The sequence below is a fragment of the Candoia aspera genome, chromosome 1, assembly GCF_035149785.1.
Source record: "Candoia aspera isolate rCanAsp1 chromosome 1, rCanAsp1.hap2, whole genome shotgun sequence".
NCBI lineage: Eukaryota > Metazoa > Chordata > Lepidosauria > Squamata > Boidae > Candoia > Candoia aspera.
In genome coordinates, this window is record NC_086153.1 from 194,101,316 (window position 1) to 194,128,441 (window position 27,126).

Here is a 27,126-nt window from a genome sequence, read left to right on the forward strand (position 1 = left end):
CCTGTCAATTAGACCTGTGTCCCTCCTGGCTGGTAAAGGCAGCTCGGGAGGTGATGTGTGGTTGGGCCCAGTCGATGGTAAATACATCCTTGCGGGAGGGGGTGTTTCTGGCGGCCTTTAAGGAGGCATTGGTACGCCCCCTCAAGAAACCATCGCTGGACCCTACCATGCTGGATAACTTTCGTCCAGTCTCCCACCTCCCCTTTATGGGGAAGGTGGTTGAGAAGGTGGTGGCACTGCAGCTCCAGAGGGTCCTGGAGGAAGCGGATTATCTAGACCCCTTTCAGTCAGGTTTCAGGCCCAGATATGGGACAGAAACTGCATTGGTTGCACTTATGATCTCTGGCGGGAGCGGGATGGAGGCAGTGCATCCATCCTTGCTCTCCTTGACCCCTCAGCGGCCTTCAATACCATCAACCATGGTATCCTTTTGGGTCAGCTCAGAGAGTTGGGGGTGGGTGGCATAGTCTTACTCTGGTTCACTTCCTTCCTCCAGGCTGGTCCCAGTTGGTGTTATTAGCGGAGGAGAGATCGGGCTCACAGCCCCTCCTTTGTGGGGTGCCGCAGGGTTTGGTTCTCTCCCCTCTCCTATTCAACATCTACATGAAACCCCTGGGTGAGATCATCCATCTCCACGGGATGAGGTATCATCAACATGCTGATGATACTCAGTAATATATCTCCATCCCGCAGGAAGTAAATGATGCTGTGACTGCCCTCTCCAGGTGCCTTGGGGCTGTGGGGGCCTGGATGGGGAACAACAGGCTCCAGCTGAGCCCTGGTAAGACGGAGTGGCTGCGGGTTAATGGACCCTCTGCTCCAAGGAACTTGCCGTCTTTAGTCTTGGATGGGGTGGCACTGCCCCAGACAGACCCAGTGTGTAACTTGGGGGTCCCCTTGGACTCACGACTCCTGCTCAAAGAGCAGGTGGCAGTCGTGGCCAGAATGGACTTTGCGCTACTTCATGTTGTGCGCCACTTACACCCCTTCCTGGAGCGAGAGGCCCTTCGGTCACTCATGCCTTGGTCATTTCCCATATAGATTACTGTAATGTGCTCTACATGGGGCTATCCTTGAAGAGTATCCGGAAGCTACAGCTGGTCCAAAATGCAGCTGCGCGAGCGATTTTGGGTGCTCCAAGATCAGCACATATTACCCCGTTGCTGCACGAGCTGCACTGGGTGCCGGTTTGCTTCTGGGTCCAATTCAAGGTGTTGGTTATCACCTTTAAAGCCCTACATGGCATGGGTCCAGGTTACCTAAGGGACAGTCTCATCCCCGTCACATCAACCCATCCCACCTGGTCATGCAGAGAGGGCAGGCTACGGACCCCGTCTGCATGAGAATTCCATCTGGCGGGGTCCAGGAGGCGGGCCTTCTCTGCAGCAGCTCCCACCCTTTGGAACACTTTCCCTGGAAGTGAGGTTAGCCTCCTCTCTTTTGGACTTCAGGAAACGATTGAAGACCTGGCTTTGTCACCATGCCTGGAGTAGGGAGAGGAAGAGTCACTCTCGGGGCTGGTTGGCTCCTTAGTCCTGCTGAGGTCGATCTTGCTCCCCTTTGGGTGGTATTAGATCTCCCATTACTTGGATCTAATTAGATTTTATACTTATTTATTGATATAGATATTTGTAGATTAATGATATTATGATTTTATTAATTTTAAACTGTTTTATTGTGAACCACCCAGAGTCCCCCGTATGAGGGAGATGGGCGGTGATAAAAATATGATAAACAAACAAACAAATAAATCTTTAACTTTTAACTGCCCCCACGTCAAAAGAAATTGGGAAAAATAGTGACTTTGAGCTAATAGTGACTTTGAGCTGACTGTGAACTAATTTTGGAGAGTGGTTAAAGATCTTAGAGGCATCATCCTCTAATTCCCACCCTTAATTTTGTAAAACAACCATCTCCTGCCAAAAAATAATGCTGCCCAAATTGGCAGTGGGATTGTGGGGTATGGGTTTGTGAGCTGCCCACCTTACCATTGTGGAATGAGCTAAAAATAAGACCCTAACCCTAAAGCAAACCCAATCCTGGATTCACATAGTGGAGGAGTTAGACTGGGAAAGCTTTGAATGGAAGGAGTTAGGATGGACTCAAGAACAGGGGTGAGAGAATCTATCCACCCCAGCGTTCTGTTTCAGCTTGTAGAAAGGTATCATCGCTGGTATTCCCACTATGGCAGTTAATTCCACAGAGTAAATTATTCCAGGGTAAATCAGGGCTAACTTCCCATCTATTCATTCCAAACTTTTCCATTCTCAGGGAGGAGCCATAGCCTGGAACTGGAGGTAGCAATCTCTCTCTCTCATTTACGACCTCCAATGGGAAAGGCTATTAAAAATAAACTTCCCTCGGGTCTAAAGGCCCAGCAAAACTATTCTCATACTTGGGATGAAGTGGTACATCTACCGTTTTGCTCCTTTGTTTAGGACTGCACATGAGCCACAGCTAAAAAATGCACCGCAAAACACCGTCACTGGCAAAGCAACCACGTTATTCAGACTTAGGACATCTTTTCTCAGTTCACACTCGGAAGTATCCATTTTATTTACAGTCATACGTAAACAATACATAATGGATTTTAAAGGCTAGCCATTGAAGCACTGCATAAAGATACAAAGCAGAGATTAAACATCTTATAAATACAAGAAACGATCATGTGACAACTATACATGGACATTATTTTTTCTTGCAGTCTAAAAGAGGTAGCTATAGCTTGATTGATCAAAAAGGACTGCAGCGTGACTTTTAGAGACAAAATATATTATTAATCATTTTTAAGATGAATGTCAACCCATTACTTCCCAGAGTCCTGGCAGTGTGAATCCATCTTTTAGTTTCTCTATGGCGAGTCCTAGTTCTTCAGAAAAAACAGGCTCACGGTCTTGTTGCTATTTGCAGGACGTCAGCAAGAAAAAAAAAGTAAGCAAATTGTGGTTAATATTATTAACAAGAAATTAATTCAGTTTTATTGTAACTTCAGAAAAATACCTTGTTTCCATCAGCAAAATAAGCCTGTAATAGAAAAATAAAAATAAGTTATTGTGCCATATGTTCATTATTCAGCATTAGGTTTAACTGAAATGCAGGCAGCAACTTAATTCACTAAAAAACTTCCCATTATCCAGTATGTCTAAAATTCATACTGAATATTACATGAATACCTCTATTTATAATCAATAAATTATAATAACCCAAACATATGAAAATCTCATCACCTATGTAATTTAATTAGTACTAAATAAAATAAATTCATTTTCAATTTAAAATCTTGTTTTTCAACAAATTCCTACTAGTATGTATAACCTATAGAGCCTACAGCAAGTAAAGCAACTAGCCTTAATCTGATACACCACATGCAACAAAACAGCTAATTTGTTCCTAGTATTAAAAAGAGAGCCGGGATTTCTTGTCTAGTGTAATGTTATTGCTCACTGTTTTGAAAATAAACTCTTGCTTGAGTAGGCAGCACATAATAGTCATAAATAAGTAAATGAATAAAGGACAACTATCCTTAAATGATAATGTTTTGGGTTACTTGATTAATAGCATAAAATGACAAAGTAATTGTAAGTGTAATAGTACACCTAAAACAGTAATTTTATTTTAGGTTATTAACTTTCTGGCGTAACCTGTGAGCTCAGTATGACATACTAACTAGGTTAGTACACATAAGTGTACAGGGAAACAATGAAAAGCTTATTAGTTTGAATAGACACTTACCACAAAAGCATCTGTCTGCTCATTTGCCTCTATTTCTACATCCTCCTGTACTTGTTCCACTGTCAGATCTTCTAGCTGTTGAGGCTGAATATTGATAAAGAAAACAATTTGGAGCAATAACCTACATTTCCTTAATATCTTTAAAAAAAAGCAGAGGTTCATTAAAATGTCAAAAAGTGTACCTTTTCTTCCATTTCATAGTCTACTCCAAATATAGGACTCACTGAAAATACTTTATGCAATGAATTTATTTCTTTTGCAGTTTCCTCCAGTTTTTCAACAGGGTCAATCTTAAATCCAAGCACATATCCTCCAGTCTGTAAGAGAATAATATGTTAAATAAAACTTACACATAATTATCCTTGATCACAATTATCTAAATTCAGTAAATAAAGTATATTTTAAGGACTCTAAAATGAGTAAGTCACTGGCACAGTGTTACTTTAAATCATGCTTAAATATGTAATATATTCAGATAAATTGAACAGCATTTAAGAAAAACAACTAGAAGCTGCAATGGGACTTACCTCTAAACAGACATGCATCAGATCCATCCATCCATCCATCCACCCATTTTTCAAATATACTATACTATACTATACTATACTATACTATACTATACTATACTATACTATACTATACTATACTATACTATACACACTACACTACACTACACTACACACTATACTATACTATACTATACTATACTATTACTATACTATACTATACTATACATAGATGCACTTTTAGTCAGCTTTTGCAAAGTTCATGTACTCATTTTTGTGTATCATTTTTTTTGTGAATGAATATACTTTTTAAGATACTGTTACAAAATCAACTGAATAATTCCGGGCTGAAAGCTATTTTTAAATACTAATCTCATCTTAGCAGCAGCATGGGAAAAGAAACCAGCAATGACACAGGCATTTCCAAAGCCATTTATTCACAGTCTTACTCCAAGTACTCAGAAGCAGATCATTTCAACACTGCACTTCTAATTTTTATAGGAACACATTGTTCAAAAATAGTACATGACCAAGCTGGTATGCTATGTTTCATTCAGAGATCTGATTGGTCACCTGCTGCTAATTTATCATGGTCATTATTATGTCCTTTCACAACTTATGCTTATTCACTAGGTTATTAATACTACTAGGGTATGCTAACCAAAGCAATAACTTCTCTAGGGGTGAATAACAAAAAGAAAAAAATGTTTATTATAAATGAAATGGTGTAAGAACTGAAAGAAATAAAACATGCCATTAGTTTCTTACCGCCTGAGAGCTTTCAATGACAAGTGCCAAGCCAAATTTCGAATCTCTAATCTTTATAGAACGCTGGATGCAAAGATTATAAAAATGTGTATGTTAAACAAGCATTTTTAAAATGAGATTTCTTAACAAAAGTAACTGAAAGTATCAATACTATATTTTTCAATTAAGCTCTTTGTAATTTTGCAAACTATTTGGAAGAAGAAAACCAAAAACACTGAAAAGGAAATGGAAAAATTAACTTTTGTGAACTTCAATCAGAATTTAATATTTGTATGGTTAGTTCTACAACACCTTTAGCTGGCATGACAACAGTTGCACTGGAAACCAAATAAAGTTTGGCACATTTAAAGAGTGGTATAATTTCCTAATTTAGACCATGACATCCAAAGTAAAGTTTCCAGTTTAGACACATCTAATGCCACTCACCATGTCGCCTCTGGTATGTACTATTGCTTAATTTCATTTCCCCACTGTTATATAGTGAAAATGCTGCTAACCTGTCTCATAAACTTGATGCAAAGATCTTTAGTGCTAAATAGACATGAGTACTGTGCAATCTGAAGTTACTTTTATAAAAAATGACAAACAATTGTGGAATGTAGAAAAGTCAACGGCATTGTGGTGTGTGAAGTCTCCCCTGCTTAGCCACAACCTCAGCAAAAATTGCTTTTTCCTCCTCAATAATTAGTCTGAGAAATGAAAAGCCCTCTTCTACTGAGACTGCAGTTGGGGATGGAAAGCTTAAACGTTCCTTTTTCACATGATGCAATACTAATAATTACAGCCATTTGAAAATGCGGTACTATATTAAAAATGTGATAGCTTCACATATAATTAAACCCCAACAACCCACACACCCACTTATGAGTACATGTAGGTGATCTGGTAGGAGAGCTGAAAGGTCATTGATTTCAATCTCCAAGAGCCATATACACAAGTACAGTTTTGCAGTATTGCCAAGTTTATATTAATATTCACCCAGATACTTTTTAAGACATTGTAATCTTATATATATGCATCATAATACATCATAATTAAAATAATATAACCTATGGCATGCAGAATGCATAATTATGCATTATGCATCATAATTAAACTAATATAATCTATGACAATTACTAATAGGAAAGTGAATTATAGTTACTTACAATTTGTAGATATGGTATACTGACATTAAAGCTATCGTTCATATTAGCATGCCAAACTACTCTTACATTTGTAATAAAAAAGGTACCCAGATTTCCCTAGAAAAAGAGAGAAATCAAAATTAATTGGGTTCCCTGAATGTTCCATATTGCTATATACCGTATCTGTATAAAGTCTAAATAGAACAGCACATTTCTTTAAGTAAAACTAACATTTAAATGATTAAATAAGAAATTCATTGGGAATCACCTGTTATAGAAGCAAACCACAGCTAAACCATGGTGCAAAGTAGGAAACTCTCCGGTGATCCTGCCAAGTTCTCAAAATAATATGCTGTTCAAATACAATGGCATGCAAGTTAAATTTAGGTAATCCCAGATCCAACTACTGACATGAAAGTGACAGTATTCAAAAAGAACTGATTTTCTTCCTATTTTCAGCTAAAGCCTTACATATTAAAATAACTGTGTGTGAGAAAAGGTTTCCTTTGTGATTTATTTATTTTTTTATAATTCCCGGGATCCAGCTGAGCAAGCTATGCTGGTCAATGACTGTAATAAAGACCTGATTTGATTTGCACTGAGCAAGCCCGTGTATACATCAGTATTTCTGTTCCTAGTTATTTAAGGAATACAATATTTCATTATTATACAACACAAGCTTTAATAGAAGTCAAAGCTGAAAGATCATGGCTTTAGTGGTTCCTCACTCAGGAAATACAATCTAACTATCTGTAGAAAATTAAACAACACTTCTTAGTAAGTGTTGTAACAATGCCTTCCTATGATAACTTCAGGGTGCAACTACAATAATTATTGCAGTAATTGTAGCTGTTCAAAGACAAACGCCATAGAAAAACAGATTCTTTGATGAAGTGGGAAATGCTGAGCTGGATTTATAGCTGTAAAAGTATATAGGCTTTCGAGCTATAGGGTAGTGACTTTTCCACCTGACATGACAAGCCATGCCTGTTGTCATAAACCTGACGTGCCAACTAAATTTAGTCAAAATATAATCAAGTAGAGAAAATATGGACAGGTTCATATCATTTCCCAGTTTTCTAACTGACAATAAAGGGGGTGGAGGGTATCTAGAAAATATCTGTTGTACAGAAAAAGAGTTTTAAAAAAAAACCCTGCTCTACTTGCAGCTTCGGCACCTATACAAGCACACTTCAGTGCACTGTTCACCATACTTTGTGGTTATAACAACAGTACCTATAGAAAGCTGGCTAGCTCCCTCTCAACTGGTCTGCTTTCACAGTACTGACTTCTCATTTTATCTTTGGTTCCATATAGGAAGTTGTTTGTTTTGGAACTGCTTTACACAGCTTCCTTCTTTTACACATGCAATTCTTGCTACACTACTGTACTCCTGCTCTTTGTTCCTAAATTATCATCTACTATGTTCTCTTTCCTTACTATGATTATTCCTTCTTGTATTGCCTTAAGTGTTAAGTGCCTTGGATAGTCTTTATAGGAAAATGAAGTATTAATTATGCTGGCCTATGACTGGAATAAAGATGTGAAGTATTAATGCTAAGAACAATCTATTAAACTACATACTTTTTTTTCCAATAGGGTTGTATATGGATTATACAATCCTTTTTGCAATTTAGTTAGACTCTTTTAAAGCACTTTCTTAATATTCTTTTCTGTGTTGCATCATACCTGGTCACTAGATAAGTTCCAAACGCCATTTATTTTGTCATATACTTGTTCTTTTGGTAACAGTCTCAATTGTTTGTTTTGGATTAATGCACATCTCAATTTAAGCTCACGGTACATTTTCGATGTTTCGTAAGCTCTAGAAACATGGAAAACACAGTTTTAACAATTTCAATTTTAATCACATTTTATTTAAACATACCCATAAAATGGTCCATTCTTCTTAATTTTGCTGTACAATTCAGTTCAATTAGTTTATTGATGAGTAATCTGACCATATTGAGCAGCAGTAAAAAAATATTTTAAAAAGTAGGACATATTCATAATATAGCATCAACCCTGCAGTCAACCTCAATCTGCTGCAAGTGGCCCATCCTGTTCTGAATGTTTTTTGATATAAAAGATGCAGTCCTCATAGTAATCTACATGTTCATTCGGTGCAAAAAATGTAAGTTTAAAAAGTTTCCTTTTTGAAAAGATTATTTAAAATTCTTTTGGATCAAATTTATTACTTGGGAAACTCAACATTTATACTATTACTACATCCAAAGTCACCCAAGGATTCTTGTGGCTGTCCAAAGGTGTATTTGATATTCTGTTCTCTCACTCTACTCCTGAAAACTGACATTTGTTCTGGAGAGTCCTGTTAACCCTTTGGAGCAGAGGTGGAGCAAGTACTTTGTGTTATAAAGGGAGGAAGAATTCAGTACTCTATACATTATTCCTACCAATGAATTCAAACACTATCAACAAGACTTCAGTCAAAACAGAACCATTAAACTAGCAAGAGTCAATGTTTTTAGATTATCTATCTATCTATCTATCTATCTATCTATCTATCTATCTATCTATCTGTGCACGCACACACGTGTGTGCCTTTGAGATATACACACACAGACACACAATAAATCTAAGCAGGCAAGTACTATGCCCACAAAAGGAAATAACTTTCCATATTAGAAATGAGTTCAATGGGCAATAAGTTGACTGCCACTTGAAAGTGGAAAATAGGGAGATGTGTAACTGAATGCTCCTCTGGAAAAGAGCATGGTTGCTTGGCTGAAAACCTGAACATTCCACTCAGGAGCTGGGAACATACAAAACTGCAATATTTTTTCTGCAAGTTGCACTCAGATGGTTGCTAGCTTACTAATTTGGAAACAATACTGCTATTCCCCAATAAAATAGCCCTTCTAAGGCAGTGGTTCTCAGATGATGGTATGCATACCTCACGAACTCAAAAGTAGTTTAGGTGGCCTTTTCTTTCTATCATAGTTGGACCCAGGCTTTTTGATAGTGATTGGTAGGATTTAATATACCCAGAAGTGTGTGTGTGTGTGTGTGTCCCTATTAAAAAGCACTAAAACAAACACCAACTAACCTGACATGGACTTTCAAAATGTACAAAATGTTGAGGAGGAAGTGGGGGAAGGGATGTTAGGGGAAGGATTTTGAAATACAAGGTAGAGCTATGCACTTGTAAATACTAAATTGTATTATATTTCAAACAAACACAACACAGCTTCTGAAAGCTGATGTACCATATGCAGTTAAACTAATTTTATTAGGGCTGCCTTAGTGAGTTTTTTGTGTATCTGCATGGAACTTAAAAAAAAAACCCGTAAATACCTGTGAACAGCAATAACAGAAGCAAAAAGTCTGGGGCTCCCGGGAACCACATTTGTAAATATGAATTCAAAACGTGTGTTATTGCATTTAGTTAAGATATAAAGTGCTTCTGTCTGGCCTCTTAATTTCTGTAAGAGAAAATATCAGATTTAATATTTTGTTGCAATTTCTAAAAGAAATCAGTATTATAGTTAGTCATTTACACTTTCTGAAAAATGTTACCCAGAATTGCACTTGATTAAACTTCAGTTTTTGAGACATACAAATGTGTGTTATATTTCTAATCAGCCTTGTCACAAACGCCTTGGATAGGTAACAACTCAAATATACATTATAAACCTCAGGTTCAGTAAAAGTAGAGCACACGCAAGATTCATTTCTGTTAAATTACACACTTAACAAACTATTTTACTTGCACATTCAATAATGCTCACATTTTGGATCACAAATCTTTAGCAGAGAGGAGGTCCTGCTGAACTCACTGGGTTCAGTCTGACCATAGGGTTTGGCTGTTCTAAATCTCCAGGGAAATGAAAAACTACCAGAGAATTTAATGGATCTTATTTTCTGTATTGCTCAGCAACAAACTCCATTTACACCATGCAAAAACAGCAGTAGCCTTACATATCATCTAGACAGCTCTATAGGAAGCTGGTGCACTGCTGACCCATTCTAGTGATAAAGATTCCACTGTATGTCAAGAAATCGGCTGCTATATATGATTCTGTACAAAGATTCCAAGCGGTTAAGAGAGTCCTAGAGGAAATACCTTTTTATCATGTATAATAAAAGTGTACCTTATAAATCTGTGCTTATAAATGAAAAGGCAAAGTGGAAGTAATTTCATATTAAGGAATGAACCAGCAATGCAGAAAAATATTATTTTGTAAGATTAAAGAAGGAAAAAACACCCACTATAGCTTTGACTAATATTCACTGTCCTTCAAGCATGCTGAGGATAACTGCATTTTAGCTGGCTGGAAAAAAAAAAAGGAAAATACAGATAAATTGATTTTCCTTACAATCCAAAGAACTGACACTGTCTTTTGAGTGGAATCAGAAGATACTTATCATGAGGTTCCTAATTACTTCTAAGATGGCATACAGTTCATGGCAAAACTAGCAATCCAACTACTTCACTTGCAGCTCTCCATGTTTCTCCTGTGCATGCTCTCTCTCACATGACACAGGGATGCTGCAATGGCCGCAACTTTGAGGACCAGTTGTAAGTTCCCCTTGTTCAGTGCCATCGTAACTTTGAACAGTCACTGAATGAGTGGCCATAACCCAAGGACTTCTTGTATTTCCTCCCTTAAACTACCCATGCTGAAGAATGGAAAGAGATAAAATACCCTTCCACAAATTGTACTATTTGGATTTGGGAAATAGATCCATCCATGTGCTTCTACTTGAGATGAAGAAGATACTGATTCTGTGTCTGGAACATAGCTGTCAATTTGTGAATGCCAGCTGACATCAAAACAGAAGGCATGACCATAATTACACATTATGGTTTTAAATCTTTCAAATTCATATCAATTATTGGCACTAAATAGAGAGCCAGTTTGGTCTAGATTGTTAAGGTGCTGGGCTGGAAACCAGGAGACCATGAGTTCTAGTCCCGCCTTAGGCACAAAAGCCAGCTGAGTGATCTTGGGCCTGTCACTCTCTCTCAGCCTAACTCACCTCATAGGGTTGCTGTTGTAGGGAAAATAGGAGGAGGAAGGAGTATTAGGTACGTTCGCTGCCTTGAGTTATTTATAAAAATAATAATAAAGTTGGGATAAAAAATAAAAAATAGACCAAATCTTTCTTATCATTAGTCTATATTTTTGTTTTTAATTTCCTTTTGATATCACTGCCTACATTTTTTCTCTGTGCCAAACTGTATAAATATCTGTCAGCTTAAGTGAAGAACTAAATGCAACTGAAGTGCATTCATTAAAGTTTATGCCATAATACATTCTTAAACTTGGATATCACTAAGTTTCTTGTGTTTGAAATTTAAGCAGCATCTGTAAAACAAATAATGATTAGAAAGTTATGTTATTTTAAAACCAAGTATTATCTATATTGAAAAATGTTCTGACTGATTCTATTTTGTAATCTTACCGAGTTAGCAGTTCTTGTTGTTGTATTCACAAAGCAACTGTAGCCAACAGCTAAATAATTAAGGAAAAGAAACACAATATTGTTAAAGTTGTCATGATATCTAGACTTCTGTCCAGAACACAAAAATATTGGTCTGAAAGTTATAAACTATTTAGCATTAAAATAGTGATTTACTAACATTCGGTTAGTATAAAATAACACAGAAAATATATAAAGGCACTGGAAGACAAGTGGGAAATCAAAGTGAAGCAAAGCAATTTTTAATTTTTAACAATTCCAGAATTATCTACACTATCCAGAATGCTTTGAGAACATCATCTACTCTTGATTCATATTTCCCAAGTAACAGAATTTCAGAGTCTGAGGAATGTGAATATAATACTACAGAGTACATTGAATAACATTTTTTGATTCTACCAGTTGTTTTATACAAAACAGACCTTAAAACCTCTTTCCAATCCACTTTCTTTCAGTGCTCCATGTACACCTCACCTCACCAAATCTTTGTCTCCAATTACAGCAGAAAAAGAAACCAGTTCACCAACTGTCATCTGTGCCTGCTATATCAGTATTTCTGTTACAGCTATGCATACTTTGAAAATTATTCAAGAGTGCTTTGCCCCTGACACCATCTTAGCACTCTACTACACCTTAAGGTACCTAGCACAATTTTTTTTCAGGCTTCCACATAAGCACCCCCACTAGATGTTGCTGCTTTAAGGAATCTACTCATTAAAATTAATGGAAGAACAGGATCTTTTTCCAGCCTCATGAGAATCTGAAAAGGGTCAGGCTACTTTCATAACAGGTAATACTGTTGTTATATGTTACAGTACTGATGTTGTAAACCATGAGGAGTCCTTGAAGATTATGGTGATATTCAGATTTGAGAAATAAATTTGAGAGAGGTCTTTTTGGCAGACATTTTAAAAACTACAATATTACAATGAGGGGGGGATATGCATTAAAAGGGGAGAAATACTTACAGAGGTTGACTCTAGGCAATACGATAGAATGCCAAATAATTCTTAAGTTTGTTACTAAGAGTCTGCCTAGAAATTAAAAAAACAATATTTCATTGGAATTTCTACATCTGATAACATTGTTTATGTACATTAGAGAGAGAAAGAGAGTACATGAGCACATGCACAAGTTGGACATGTAATAAAATGTAACATAAAGCAGCAATGACTTCTGACCAAACAACCCAGAGGGGGATCCTATAAATAAACTTACACAAGCCATTGTTTCTTTTTAGCTTATCCCAACTAGTAATTATAATGGGCCACTATGGGATGGCTGCTAGAAAATAAACTACACCACTTACCAGAAGGATTCACCAGCACATTCACAGTTTAATTATAGGCAGCAGCTGTGTCATGCACAGGCCTGCTGGATCAGGTCAAGCCCATCTTAGGTTAGCATTTTGTTTCTCACAATGACCAGCCAGATGCTCTGGGATACTTGCAAACAGAAAATGGAGACATACCCTCCCTCTTTGTTCTCTGTAACTGATATTTGGAAGCATGCTGCCCCCAGTCTGAAGGTAACACTGAATCTTCAAGACCTTGGCCAAACTGTGGCTATTAAGCATGTTCAGAGTTCAGTCAGTTGCTTTGGGATTCTGCCTGTTAGATTGTTAAAGTCTTTTTTACTTCTGCAGGATGAGGGAATGAGTTTGTTCTCAGTATATAGGATTCAAAAGAACGATCAATACAATAATAGAAAAAGAAAAAATAAACAATTAAACACCAACACCACCAATGCCACCCCCAGAAGTAAACAAACTATAATCTTAGGTAAGCACCTATGGGGGAAATAAACTAAGGAAGCAAAACATCAGAGGGTACGGTTAATGGTTTCAGGAACCAGATATTATCTAGATTTGAGAAACAAGACAAAGGATCTCATAGCAGATAGCTTGGGGGAAAGGCATATAACAGTGGGATATAAATACTTTAATAAATAAAGGAAATAAAATTATCATGGCAATCAAAGCAGTATTGTACAATGATACTCCCTGTAAATAGCAAATTCAGATAGTTCTGAATCACAAAATTCACAAGCAAAATGGGGTCACAAGATAAAATCCATCTACATCCATGGGGGATATGCTAATTCTGCAGAAGTATATTTGTTAATTAAAGGAGATTATCATTAATGAACACACAAAAGAGCTGCCAAGGAGTTTTAGGAGATGAAATATCTGAAAAAAAGCTATCTGAAAGGGCAGAAAAATAACTTGGAGAAAAAAGTATTTTCTTCCAGCTGTAGAAACAGTTCATTCATCTGAAATAAGTTGTCTCATTCTCTCTCATTCTATTGTGAATGACTTATCTTGTATTGCATATAACCAAAATCAACCATCAGGAAAAGGTTTCTTTGAAATCTCTGTGGATCAAATTTAATCAACTTTTAAAAACTCTACTATATGTGTTACCTTTCTCTCCATTGTTTCCTTTGGTATCTTCAATAGGCTCCAAACAATCAATGAGGACCTCCCCTGGTCTCATTTTCATTTGCCTAAAACAATATTATATTCTCAGATACTGCTATAAATAGTGGGCTTCTTTTTATTTATAGAGGCCAGTCATGCCCAAGTTTCGCATTCTGAGAGGTAACAGTTATCATGTACAAAAAACCCCAGAGCCTGTAATTTCTGAGAAAGGGCTTGTCCTCTACCAGGCTGCTATCACCACCACCTCTTTAGCCAAAAAAACTTCCATAGCTTCTTACAAAAATGAATAAGCTAGCCCATCTTCACACTTAAGATCTAAAAGAAAAAATAAATTGCGATAAGAAAATGGAGGCACTTATAAGTAATTTTTATTTACCAAGATTCTTGGTAATTCTTATTTACCAAGATCAAGCCTCCCAGTGGCCCTCAGTCTCATCTCCTGTGTCCTAAACAATCCCACTCAGAATCACATTTCAAATAAGGCAGGTCCCTATGAATGGGAATCCAGTGATAATATCTCTTTTAAGTTACTTTTGTTCTGAATGATTCAATTCAAGAGGCTTTCTCTTGAACTGTTACATTTACAGCTAATTCTTCTGAAGGTTTAATCAATTTTATATCAACAGGCACATCAAATATTCATATTGCCAAGTGAAATACATTATTCTCTTTTCCAGGCCTAAAACCGTTAATTTCCTTCCTTTGTTCAGATGGAAGATAGGTTTTGAATTATCTCTTATTAAGAGATACATTTTAATTCTACTGATGCAATAAAAATGCTCAATATGGGTTCTATGCCCTTCAAGTTACAGGTAACAACTCTGTTAATATAGGATGAGCTCCTCCAAAATAAGTAAGTACCATAAATAAGGTGTGAGGGAGACACTTAGTTGTGGTGCTTAAGGCTCCAGGCTAGAAACTGGGAAATGATGAGTTCTAGTCCCACCTTGGGCACAAAGCCAGCTGGGTGACCCTGGGCCAGTCACCTTCTCTCAGCCCTAGGAAGGAGGCAAGGGCAAACGACTTCCAAAATCGTGCCAAGAAAACTGCAGGGACTAGTCCAGGCAGTGGCCAGGAGTCAACACTGACTCCAAGGCACACAGGCACACACACACACAAAGTCCTAAGGGAGATTAGACAGTATATACAGCAGCAGCATACGAAATGCAGTTTCTGCGATTCTTCTCTGCCCTTATGGTTTTCAGCAATGAAGCACTCCAGAAGCACAGTGGCTGATCTGATCCCATACTGAACAGAATACAAATAGCCGCCTGTCACATAGTTGACAGGAACCAATGAAGCGTGTGAAATTCCACTGATCAGGATTTGAAATCCCGTGGATGGCGAGTGTCGAGGTCCACTGTGAGGCTGGCCGTCCTCAGGGAGGCAGTGGGAGGCGGAGGACAACAGGCGTCCCACAGGGGCTCGCGGACCCGCTCCTCGGTTGCAGGTCGCGAAGCGCCCGCCCGTTGAATCGCCACTCGGGCCTTCTCTCGCGGCAGACCCTTCTGCTCCGCGAGGGAGAGGCGGGAGGGCGAGAGGGGCCGGGATACGATCGCGCGAGAGCACTCACTGCGAAGAGATGTCAAAGCGAACATCTCGGTCCTCCCACAGCGAATCCGCCGTTGCAGCCGCCGCCATGACAACCGTCAAATGTATCTCGGCGTTCCGCGCTCGACGTCAGCTTTTCGACGAGCAGCGACGAAGGGCAAACTTCCTCAGCGCGTTGGAAGACCGCTGGGCTCACCTGCTGCCCTTGTGTGGGGTTGGAGGACGCTAATTCGGCTCAGAAGTGGAAGTAATCGCCCAGGACAGGCTTTCTCGACCTGATCTTCTCCAGATGTGTTAAGGCTACAGCTCCTATAGTCCATTTGCAGCTGGCTTTGAATTTTGACAGCTGTAGTCCTAACGCAGATTGGGAAAGATTATTTTTATTATTGGTTTAAATTTATTGGCGCCCAACTCCAGTGGACTCTAACCAAAGACAAGACGTTCCGCTGCCTTGTTATATCCTGATCCTTATCTTCCCAATTTTATCAAGCAAATTTCTTACCTGATTAATGAGAGGCAGCAAAAAGCGGGGGAAAATAGCTATCTGAGACCGAGTTCGAAAAGTCAATCGGAGCAGAAATCAGTCTTAAGGGGAATAATTAGTTTTATGCAGTTTGAGGAATTTGTTGTCATGTCAGATTTATTACATGTCAGCTTAAAGTTTACAATTTCTTTGCCGTTAATTTCGATTGTATGGGTAATTTTTAAAATTAATATTTGTTGTTAAATACAGTTGTTTTAATTTAAGATTTAATATTTCTCAAGGGAAAATATTTGAAGTAAACCACTGTTTTAAAACTGGCAAGATTCAGATCTGGTATCTTAACTATGAAATAGCTCTCCAACCTTGTAACTTTAAAAATTAGCTTTGTTATCAAAATTATGACTGTCAATATTCTATTCTTTAAATAGGTGTACAAATACATTAAATGCATATTATCTTAATTATATTGTTTATATTGTGTCTAAAGTTATTTGCAACTTTATATATCCTGCTGAGTGTGAAAGAAAATATTAGATAGCAGCACCTGCTTGATTTTGGCAAGCTAAGTAGGATTAGATCTGGTTAGTATTTGAAAGGAAGATTGCAAAGAAATATGAGTTATAGGCTGGACAGAGAAGTTTAAAAAATATTGAAAGTAATAGCAAACAGCTTTGTACTTGTGCTGAGAAAATTACATAAATAATATCAGTGGTTGAGTTCAACTCTAAGGAAATCCCTTTTTATTCCCCCATAAGCACGAACAAATTGCAGCCTTAATATTTATTCAACAGAGCAGGAAGTTCTTTCCCTTGTCTCACTGTCAAAAGGTATGTCTGTAAACTGTGAACTGAGTAAGTGATTCCTGCCCGTATACACTTCTTTAAAAAAGAGGCTATAGTATTACTTTTCTTAGTTTCACAAAAGCATAAATATAATTGTAAAAATCTTCCTCCTGAAAATGCTGATGGAAACAAACAAGCTGGTTTTAACTCAAATGATGAAATGAGAGGTGAGACGTCAGTTTTGCTACAGCAGTGAAACCTTTCCAGTTGACGAAATAAAGGTGCAGGTAGATCTGCTACAAAAAAGTTTTGTCAGTATATATTTAATGCACAAAAATACATTTCAGACATTTAATGAAGATAAATGAGTATTAACACAAAGCAGAGCAGAAACACAAGTCTTTCAACAGCTTATGTGGCATGTGGCAGAACAAAATTCCACATCTCATTTTAAACATTTGTACTAATCTGTTGCCTGCCATGTCATGTCATATTACCCAAGGATTGATCTGCGATGCCATAACAGTACAGTAAGTAGAATATAGAATAGACATTCTGACCTCTAGCATGCTGGTTCAGCAAAATTTAGGATGAGTCATGTTAACATACAATTACTTCTAGCATCTCTTACAGCTATCTGTGTGGTATTTGGGTAATGTCAGTTTTAATATGCAGTTCCAGATACAAATTGACAAATCTTTTGTTTGTATATAGAGCTGGTGAAAAGAGAATTTCTCATCTGTTTCAAGGGCCAATATCTTTGGTTAAAATAAAATACTTAATTTTTTAAAACCTGAAAAAAAAAAAACCAGCATCTGAAATTCAGTTTTGAAAATTCAGAAATAGTTTTAGAGTTGAATTAACTAATGCTAACTGGGACAGCATGATATGACCTTTTCATTTAAAATAGATATTTTGAATTATAGTAGGAATACTAGCGTGTTAAAGATACCTGTGCATTCTGTGGTATATGCTTGAAAAATTTGATGGTGATTAAGTGCATCTAAGCCAGAATTATTAAACTACAGCTTGAACAAGCCAGTGTGACCTGATTCACACAACACACAGTCATAGCAGATAGATTTGCATATCATGCTAAACTAAAAACAAATGAGTAGCATTATGACTAATTTATCTCCATGAATCAAACCAATGCATTTGTGACACTGCATAGCAATCTTGTGAAAAAGAATATATTTCTTACTACATGGTAAGACATGATCAAATGATGCTAATAATCATAAATAGCTTTTCAGTGTAGGTACTATATAAGTATCTTCACTAAGGTATCATTGCAATTTCTTTCACTTTATGGTCAATCGCAGATTGATTAAAGCCAGCTGTTATATTAAACCTTAATATGGTGGTGACTGATTTTGGCTCAGAGCAGAGGCTGGCAATTTTTCAGTTGCTGGGCACCAGCATATGATTTTGCATGGTGATATGAACACCAAATGTAGTAATGAAGCAACAATTTTTACAAATATTAATTAGCCAGCTCCCACAAAATTTCAGTGTTCTGGCCTGTCAATCTCACAACACTTTATCATTCTCATCTTTAAGAATACACTGTTCAGTTGGGTTTCGGACCTGGAAGCAAGCTTGAGAAGCAAAGACCTCCATGGCCAATCACATGAATAGCTGCCGGGCATCAGTATATTAAATACATGATTTATGTGCTAGTTCTTTCTCTAGGGTGCATCTTATTTTTGCAAGTGTTTTTGAAAGACTATGTGCACTTTGCCCTTAAAATAATCTCACTTCCAGTTATTTCAAACTTCTTGGAAAAAACTGAGTACAGGCCTATAGGTTGCTACATCTTACCCTGATAAAGGTGCAGCTAAGGCCACTGATATCAATGAATTGAGGTACATCTTATTTTTTACATGATTGTGTTTCATAAGGGATACTGGATTCCCCAAATCCAGTCATGTATAAGAAATATGTCGTCCCATTCCAAGGCATTGTGAATCTTGTTTGGAGCCAGTCCAGACTATCATCAACTGCTTCAGTTCCCAGCTTAGCAGCTGGGCTTATATCCATCCCTCCTCTTCTTCCTCCCAATCATCTGAGTTGAGGAATAAAATGTCTAGCACCGTATCAATGCTTTTTCCATGACAACTGACAATACACTCATGGATTTTTCTTCACTGGAAACAAGCTGGTATTCATCTTAGTAACTTCTGTGCAGTCTCTGGCAAGTAACATAACTGATTATATTCCTCATTTCTCCAGGAACATTACAAATCCATTTGAACTAGGAATGCAGCAGAATTCAAATAAACAAGCAACAGTTGCAGTATCTTTTGTCCTATAGGAATGCCAGTTTGAATTATGGAGGTACCTAGGATACAATGCAATTGTTTTGTTTTGCAATTAACAAAGCATGAACTATTATTCTAGACCCAAAGAAAATCTGTGTAATTCCAATACATATTTTAGCATTGTCTGCATGTAATGTCATGGTTTCAGAAGTGAAATAAGCTGTGTTGTAGATTTTAGTAGGAGTATACTAGAATAAGTGGTTTGAGGATAACAATCCCCATATGAATTAAGTACACTGTGTAAAAAGACCTTGATATTTATGCATCACACCACTTTTCTTGTGACTAAAAAGTCTTTTCTGTTCCATTCTGTTTGGTGGGCATTCTTCAGGCATCTGCAAAATAAATGTCATATTACTTTATTGTTGAGCAAAAGGAAGTCAAGTGTAATTAAATGGGTGACAAGTACTTAGGTAGCATTTTCAAATTGCTCATTATTGCAACTTTAGTAGTTAGAATTTGTGTTTCAAAAATGAAGAATTTTACAAATAGGTTTGCTTCTTCTACAAATTAGGGACGCGGTGGCGCTGCGGGTTAAACCGCTGAGCTGCTGAGCTTGCCGATCAGAAGGTCGGCGGTTCGAATCCGCATGATGGGGTGAGCTCCCGTTGCTAGTCCCAGCTCCTGCCAACCTAGCAGTTCGAAAACATGCAAATGTGAGTAGTTTAATAGGTACCGCTTCGGCAGGCATGTAACAGCGTTCCGTGTAGTCATGCCAGCCACATGACCACGGAAGTGTCTACGAAAAACGCCGGCTCTTCGGCTTTGAAACGGAGATGAGCACCGCCCCCTAGAGTCGGACATGACTGGACTTAATGTCAAGGGAAACCTTTACCTTTACCTTTGCTTCTTCTAGCAACCTTTGGGAGAAATCATATCAAAATCTAAAGCTATCCTATACCTGTTACAATATGCCTGTCTTCCTCAACACTTTAAAAAACAAATTTGATGGAGCCTGTGAGTCATACACTTCCCTTTTTCACTTTTTTTCTGCTGAACTCACTTGCCTGATGAAGAATTGTTGAAACTGGGAAAGCTGAAGAAATCTTGCATGACTTTTATCAAGTAACTGTATTTGTCTCTATAGATTTTAGATTTTTCTTCTCTCATGGTCAACATAGCTAACATTACTTTTTATAATGCTTATGTCACTTTAGCTACTTGCATTTCTATCAGGGTTCCTCTGCCCTAAAGGACACTGAGACTTACAGCCCCAGATGGATATCAGGAAGCACTTGGGGATCTATATGGCCACAGAGATTGGGAGGGAGAATGGGAATCAGTATTGTCAACCTGCCCTGATCTATAAAAGTGGTTCTTAAACTGTTTGACCCAATTACCCCTTTTGCCTGGCTCAAATAATGTCATTACCCACCCCCCCACAAAAGAACAAGATTTTACGCAAGCATCTTGGCAGTGGCAGTCCCAAACTCGATCCTCAACTAACAAACAAGCAGTTAAAAATTGTTCCATTACCCCAGGATATGCCCAAATTATCCCCTTGGGGATAATTATCCCCAGTTTAAGAACCACTGATCTAGAAGGTTGGAGGATGAAAGAGCCATTCCATCCAGGAATAATACTGGAGCTCCTTTTTTCAGGTGTATCTAGAAACTCATTGCATGGAAAATATAAATGAACCCCTGGGACAACACAGTCCCCACCTTCTGTTTGTATTCTGACCAGGCCCCAGAATCTGGAAATATTTTACAACTGAATCTTGGGGGTCCCATGCCAGGATTTGAGAAAATAAGACAAGCCTACTAATTTCAGAGACAGTACTAAATCTATAGAGAGCCGGAAAGCAGGAGACCCTGAATTCTAGTCCCTCTTTAGGCATGAAGCCAGCTGGGTGACCTTGGGCCAGTCCCTCCCCCTCAGCCCTGGGAAACAGGCAAGGGCAAACCACTTCTGAAATCTTGCCAAGAAAATTTCAAGGACTTGTTCAGGCAGTCCCCAGGAGTCAACATTGACTCGAAGGCAGACCCACGAACAACAACAACCCAGACCCCAAATATATGCCTTTGACACAATACAGGTCACAACCTGTGTTACATTAGTACACTAAAGTAGGTGGCTAATTTGGATAAGCTTAATTTTTCAGAGTTTTCCTCTGCTCTTAGGGGAAAAAAAAAAGCAGCAAGCACAGGATCTCTCATTTCCAAGATTTTAAATTCTGAAAGATTAAATTTGGTCAGAATAGATGTCCCCAAAGTACAGGAAACAGGAATATGTAACTATAAAAACAATTGTTGATTCTTACCTCCAGAGAAAAGCACACATGTCTTTTTACAGTCTTCTTCACTATCAAAGCGATTATAATTTCCATTGCAGCCACCATACCAAAACTGAGCACACGAATTGGCTTGCTTATCATAATACCATTTTATTATATAAACACGGCATGGTCCTTGATCTAATCTTAACTGACACTGTGGAGGCCTCAGGATATTCGCTTTGAAAAACAACAACAAAGACATAATTGTTCTTAGTGTATTATTGGGGTAATAAGGCTGCAATTTAGAAACCACTGTAACATCCCCAAATAAGTTTATAGAGTTGCTGGCAAAAGTATAAACATATAGTACAGATAAATTGCCAGTTGTATAATGGCAAACATGAGCACAAATTGCAAAGCTGAATGAGAAAGACCCGTGGACTTGCATCTGCTTCCTTGAAGTTCTACAGTTTGGGAGAAAATGATATTTTGTGATGAAGTTCAGCACAAAAAAGAAGTTTAAAAAGCATGAAATGCAAAGAGCTATCATGGCAGTTCTGCTGGCTGGAAAATGCAGAAGCTGAAATCCAAACATATTTGAAGGTCACCATATTGGGGAAGCCAGGTATTTGAACATAAAATTATAATTCATTTATTTACAGTACTATATAGTTCTATGATTATAGAAAGAAAACATTTAAAAGTTTGCAATATGTAAAGACCTGGCTTGGAGGTAGATGGCATGGGAGAAGCTGATGAATGAGATGGTGGGAGTGTCTTTTCTACTGTTAGCGATGGTAGCGATGATGGTGGTGGTGGTGGTGGTGAAGATGTTGTTGGCAATGGCAGTGCCGAAGTAACTGCTGCAGGGGCAGAATATTACAAAGAAAAGAAATGAGGAAGGGAAGGGTTTTTTCTACCTGTGACACATATCTTATTAAGAAATTATTTATATTTATTTATTATTTATATTTCAAATTTCATCACTGCCCATCTCACTTGAAGAGCAACTCTTGGCAGTTTACAATAAAACTTTAAAAAGTATTAAGAAATTAGCTATGAAATAAGTACCTTTACTGTCAACTGGAGGCAAGACTGGAAGATCACCTTTGTTGGATACCATGTCATAGTTCCCATGAAATATTCCATGTGATCCTTTTTCCTAAAGCAAATTCAGTTTGGTTAATTTTAAAATGTAGGTGGAGTTTCTATCCACAAAGGGCGTATTCAATGTTAGATGAAGATGAACAGACTCCTTCCATCACTGGTACTTCCATCCTCAAAACCTACCCATGGCTCTGTGTTTCTAGCTTAAGAAACTCTCTATACAATCAGATGACATCAAACAGGTGATTTCAGAAATTAGATTATTAAATTATTAAATTAATTTTATTCATATTATTAGAATTAACTATAATATCCATCACCAGCATTATCCAGAAATTAACCCAGACACTTATTAAAAATACTCTGATTTAAAAAATGGATTGCAAAGCCCGTTCTCTAAGAGAGTTTTAAGGAAATGCACCTCATTACTGATTTTAAAAAAAACAAAAAACAAAGCAGACTTCAGATGAGTACCAGAATTAATGGCTGAGAAAACTGGCCAATGTTCATGGAATTGTCTTTCACTGATGTTTCATATCCACTTGAAGGTACTGTTTGTCCATTCTTATTGTTTGTGTGTAATAAGTATTGTGAAGTATAAGAAGATACTGAATGGATCGATGATCCACTGATGCTTCCTCCGTTTCCAACTCGGTTATATATTAAGGCGCCATGTTCATCCTCACAAAACTGGTTAACAAGTTTAGATTCTAAAGCTTTAAAATAAGACAGGAAAAAATCTAAAATATGATAAAATACACAGATATTGGTTAAGAAATACAAATTTTCATAGAATTTTGAACATGTATCAACAATTATATTTTTAAAATGGTGGCTGCTTCTTTGGTGTGTGGATAGCTCTTGAAATATTGTTTTCACATCTGGCATCTCAGCACGTAACCTCTTACCAGGATTGTGTATCAGTTAGGAAAATCCTGGATATTAGCTTGTGTCCCAAAGCAGAAATAAACTATATTGTATTCTCCAGATACTGTCTACTACCATTCCCATTATTTCTGATCTTTCTTATGCTGGCTGACAAAAGCTGCTGTCGAAAACATCTTGGTTGGTCACTCTTGCCTTACAGGTGAAGAGCTGAAACAGAAGAGCTACTTCAGAATGTAAAATATACAGACTTTACCATTGACCGTAAATTCCAGATATCTTGAGTAGGAGGACGCTGACAGTGGGGGTAATGGTTTCTAGCAAAGATATTTCCAGTAGTGTATTTTTCATAGAAGAAAAAGAAGCTGATCCTTAAGAGTTAGGATTATAACAAAGTGTACTACATACAGGGAAGTTCCAAGCCACTTAGTTTAAGTTAGGGTTAGGATCTTGATCCTCCCACCCAGGAGCTCATGAAGGGGATGGATCCTTCTAATCTGAAAAACCTTCTGCTAAGAAATCAATTCAAGTCTCTATATGAAAGAGTTGTCCCTTCCCAAGGGCTGCTGTTTGAATGACACAGAAGAAGATGTCAGAATGGGGGGAAAAAAGGTTTGTCAGAAGGTCAAGCACATTTTGCTTCAGCTCTGCCCATCAGGAGATTACTCTAGCCCAGACTATGCCAGGCCAAGAATACAACAACCAAATATTTTCATTTCAGCAGAGGACTTTGAAGTTGGAACTTTTATTAGCAAATCTCTCTCCAGGGTCCTGTCCCTGCCCAAGCAACCAATCTGATTGGAATCTAAGACCAACCATTAATATCTTGGTTCATCCATTGCCTTCTTGTGGTGGTTATAAATGCAGATGTCTGAGGCCTATATACCAGGCAATTAAAAAAAAAGTTTTTTTCTCAAGCTTTGTCATCTTCTTAAGGATGGGCCCACCCTTGGCTCACACTGAATAAAAATGAGCTGAATTGTAAATGTTGCATGTAACTCCTGATTATCTCTAGCAGTATTCATATAGCAAAAGCTAGTTTACTTTATGTTTTTTTAATGGTGTTTTGGTGACTCCTACTGGCAATAGCCTTAATCTGTGACCACATACTAGTTAGGTAACACATGTAAAAATATGCACCTCATCTTTTTGAGTGATAAAACTGAAAATGATCTGATTTTTTCCTAGTTGTATTCTCTATCTCCACTTTCATGGTTTTTGGATCTTAGTCATAGCAAAGCTACCCACTGACACCAAAGGCACCAAAACATAGGAATCCAGGCCTTTAGCTTGTAGGGCACCAATAGAACATGTCTATCTTCAGAACCATGTTTGCATGCTCACCTGGAAGAGTATTAAAATCATCAATAAGATACATATGTTCTCTGTCCGGATCAGATGCAATTAGGTTCAGCTCACGTAAGAACTCAACTTGTGTTGGGTCTGAAGTGTTTACAATTCCAATTGCATACATTTCAATGTTGGCTGCATGAGCTTCTCGGACAGCAATATCCAGCTTAACAGCTTCTCTCTTATCTGCTTGCCCATCGGTTAGGACTATGGCAACTTTCCTTACACCAGTTCGAGCCCCAAAAAAGCCTTCTTGTGTTGCTTTGCGGATGGCAGTTCCTGTGTAAGTGCCTTCTCCCATATATAACATCTTTCTGATAGCTTGTTTCACATCCTGTTGGGCTGTGTACCTATTCAGTCCAAATTCAAGCCGAACCTCCAGACTGTAGAGGACAAGTCCAATTCTAGTAGCATTTCTCCCTACAGTAACTCTGTCTACTAAAGCAGTGACAAAGTCTTTGATTATTTCGAAATTCTCTGGGCCAACACTTTCAGAACTGTCAATCACAAACACTAGCTCCATAGGTATTTCCTTGCATTTAATACCACAACCTGTAAAAGGAAAAACAACAAAACAATTTCTGAATATTTTTGACTGATAGATCAAGCCATATACATTTTTCCATATGTACTGAACCTGAGCATTATTACATTCTTAATACAAACAGTATTAGGAGCTTATTGTTAACTCTTTACTGTAGATTCTTCATAGTCAAACAAGAGGATGGATAGAAATTGAAAAAAGTATCCTATAAACTACTTGATGCACTTAATGGAAACAGTATAAGCATTTTTCCAGTCAGGAGGAACTCAACACCTGCTATCAGCTTTCTCCTGATGAGATTCTAATTCTCATCCTCTTTATTTGGGTAGAGGCTCAAAATATCTGTGTTAATTTCTTTAAACTGATTCCACAGGAATGATTGTTGGCCTGTTCATTTTACCTTTGAGTAAAGGGTGTTCTAATAATTTTCTGGTTTGAGGAATAGAGTAAAGAATAAGAACCTGCCCTAGGACATGATGGCAAGGCAGGTTGAAAACTTACCACATATCTCTTTAATTAACTTAATTATATCTTCTCTCTAGGTTGGAAAAGAAATACATACGCAGTATTACAGAACTGCTTTATTTTCAGCAAGTTATAACATGGCCTCTGCCAAAAATACTTAAAAATAGTGTTTATTATTCTTAGAGTGAAGAAATAATTTGGAATAAATAGTGTTTATTATTCTTAGGGGGACGCGGTGGTGTTGCGGGTTAAACCGCTGAGCTGTCGATCGGAAGGTCGGCGGTTCGAAACCGCACAGCGGGGTGAGCTCCCGTTGTTAATCCCAGCTCCTGCCCACCTAGCAGTTCGAAAACATGCAAATGTGAGTAGATCAATAGGTACCGCTTCGGCGGGAAGGTAACGGCGTTCCGAGTCGTCATGCTGACCACATGACCCGGAAGTGTCTATGACAACGCCGGCTCCAAGGCTTAGAAACGGAGATGAGCACCGCCCCCTAGAGTCGGACTCGACTGGGCTTTACGTCAAGGGAAACCTTTACCTTTACCTATTATTCTTAGAATAATCAAATATTTTTCATGCAGTGAAAGTCATATATTTATCCATTTCACCAATACTTACATGCTAGTAGATGCAAAGTGTTCTTAAAAGTATACACAACATTTTTCTTTATGCAGAGCCATATAATTCGAAAACAGGGGCTGCAACATGTTTCTTAAAATACCCCAAATAAAATATTTCAGAGTGCGAAAATCTCTTATCTTCTTGCATTTCACCCAAAATTACTTTATAATAGCCAAGCAATGCTGCATTCAAAAAAACATTTTACTTAAGTTCTCCTAGGATGCCATTGTTAGCATTTAGATCGAGCACGGGGGACGCTTGCTGGATGGGGAAACCCCATTCTTTGTCTCTCTCATATTCAAACAATTGATACATTCATATACACAATCCTAATTCAATTCATACATACACAGTCTCCCACATCTCAGTCTTGGAACATTCGTATTAAGTTCCAGTTAGACCTGAAAAAATGTCTTTCATTTCCTCCAGGAATGGCAGAATTTTTTTCCTTCAGAGCTGTGCCGTAAACGCTATTTTTATAAATACATGCATTTTGTGTTCTCCTATACATTAAAAAGTAACACCTTCTTGGAGTTGAGCTCCACTCCTGGTAACTTCATGGACGTGTCCAGTATACTGTAGCTTTTTTAGCAGCTGGGAAGGCTGCAGTCAGCAAGGTCCATGGTAAAGAGTTGGAGACCAGATAAGACCATTAGCAAAATGCTGTGCAGGACACTCAACATCCAAGGCAAAAAAAATTGTTACTTCATCAGAGCAGGAGAAAGAAATCCAGAGCTTAAATCCTGGGAGCTGACCTACAAATATGGCTAACTTCCC

General features: G+C 37.8%; 2 protein-coding genes across 2 annotated transcripts in view; both read right to left on the reverse strand.

Moving 5' to 3' along the window:
* Nucleotides 1-2,535: 2,535 nt before the first annotated feature.
* Nucleotides 2,536-15,696, reverse strand: BBS5 (Bardet-Biedl syndrome 5). The gene is made up of 12 exons (XM_063318220.1): nucleotides 15,592-15,696; nucleotides 14,001-14,083; nucleotides 12,547-12,612; nucleotides 11,561-11,610; nucleotides 9,449-9,576; nucleotides 7,823-7,958; nucleotides 6,155-6,250; nucleotides 5,007-5,069; nucleotides 3,915-4,049; nucleotides 3,733-3,816; nucleotides 3,001-3,024; nucleotides 2,536-2,900 (listed from the first exon to the last, which is right to left on the reverse strand). The coding sequence occupies exons 1-12, from the start codon at nucleotides 15,657-15,659 to the stop codon at nucleotides 2,799-2,801; spliced, it is 1,035 nt and encodes a 344-aa protein (XP_063174290.1). The 5' UTR covers nucleotides 15,660-15,696; the 3' UTR covers nucleotides 2,536-2,798.
* A 5,555-nt stretch (nucleotides 15,697-21,251) lies between these two features.
* Nucleotides 21,252-27,126, reverse strand: part of LOC134499321 (collagen alpha-1(XXVIII) chain-like) — a 46,150-nt gene continuing 40,275 nt past the window's right edge. Inside the window, exons 30-36 of the mRNA XM_063306033.1 lie at nucleotides 25,765-25,801; nucleotides 24,714-25,271; nucleotides 22,959-23,200; nucleotides 22,449-22,539; nucleotides 22,100-22,240; nucleotides 21,423-21,614; nucleotides 21,252-21,277 (exon numbers count right to left, since the gene is read on the reverse strand). Of these exons, the coding sequence (XP_063162103.1) occupies nucleotides 21,252-21,277; nucleotides 21,423-21,614; nucleotides 22,100-22,240; nucleotides 22,449-22,539; nucleotides 22,959-23,200; nucleotides 24,714-25,271; nucleotides 25,765-25,801 (1,287 nt within the window). The remainder of the gene's footprint in view (nucleotides 21,278-21,422; nucleotides 21,615-22,099; nucleotides 22,241-22,448; nucleotides 22,540-22,958; nucleotides 23,201-24,713; nucleotides 25,272-25,764; nucleotides 25,802-27,126) is intronic.

Bases quoted from the DNA above. Each gene is read 5' to 3' on its own strand.
- BBS5 (XM_063318220.1), bottom strand. From the start codon at position 15,659: ATGGCGGCGGCTGCAACGGCGGATTCGCTGTGGGAGGACCGAGATGTT. The intron at 12,613-14,000 runs GTAACACATATA...TTTAATTTCTAG, and splicing joins AGGAAACAATGGAGAGAAAG to GCAGACTCTTAGTAACAAAC. The intron at 11,611-12,546 runs GTAAGTATTTCT...TTAATTATTTAG, and splicing joins ATTGCCTAGAGTCAACCTCT to CTGTTGGCTACAGTTGCTTT.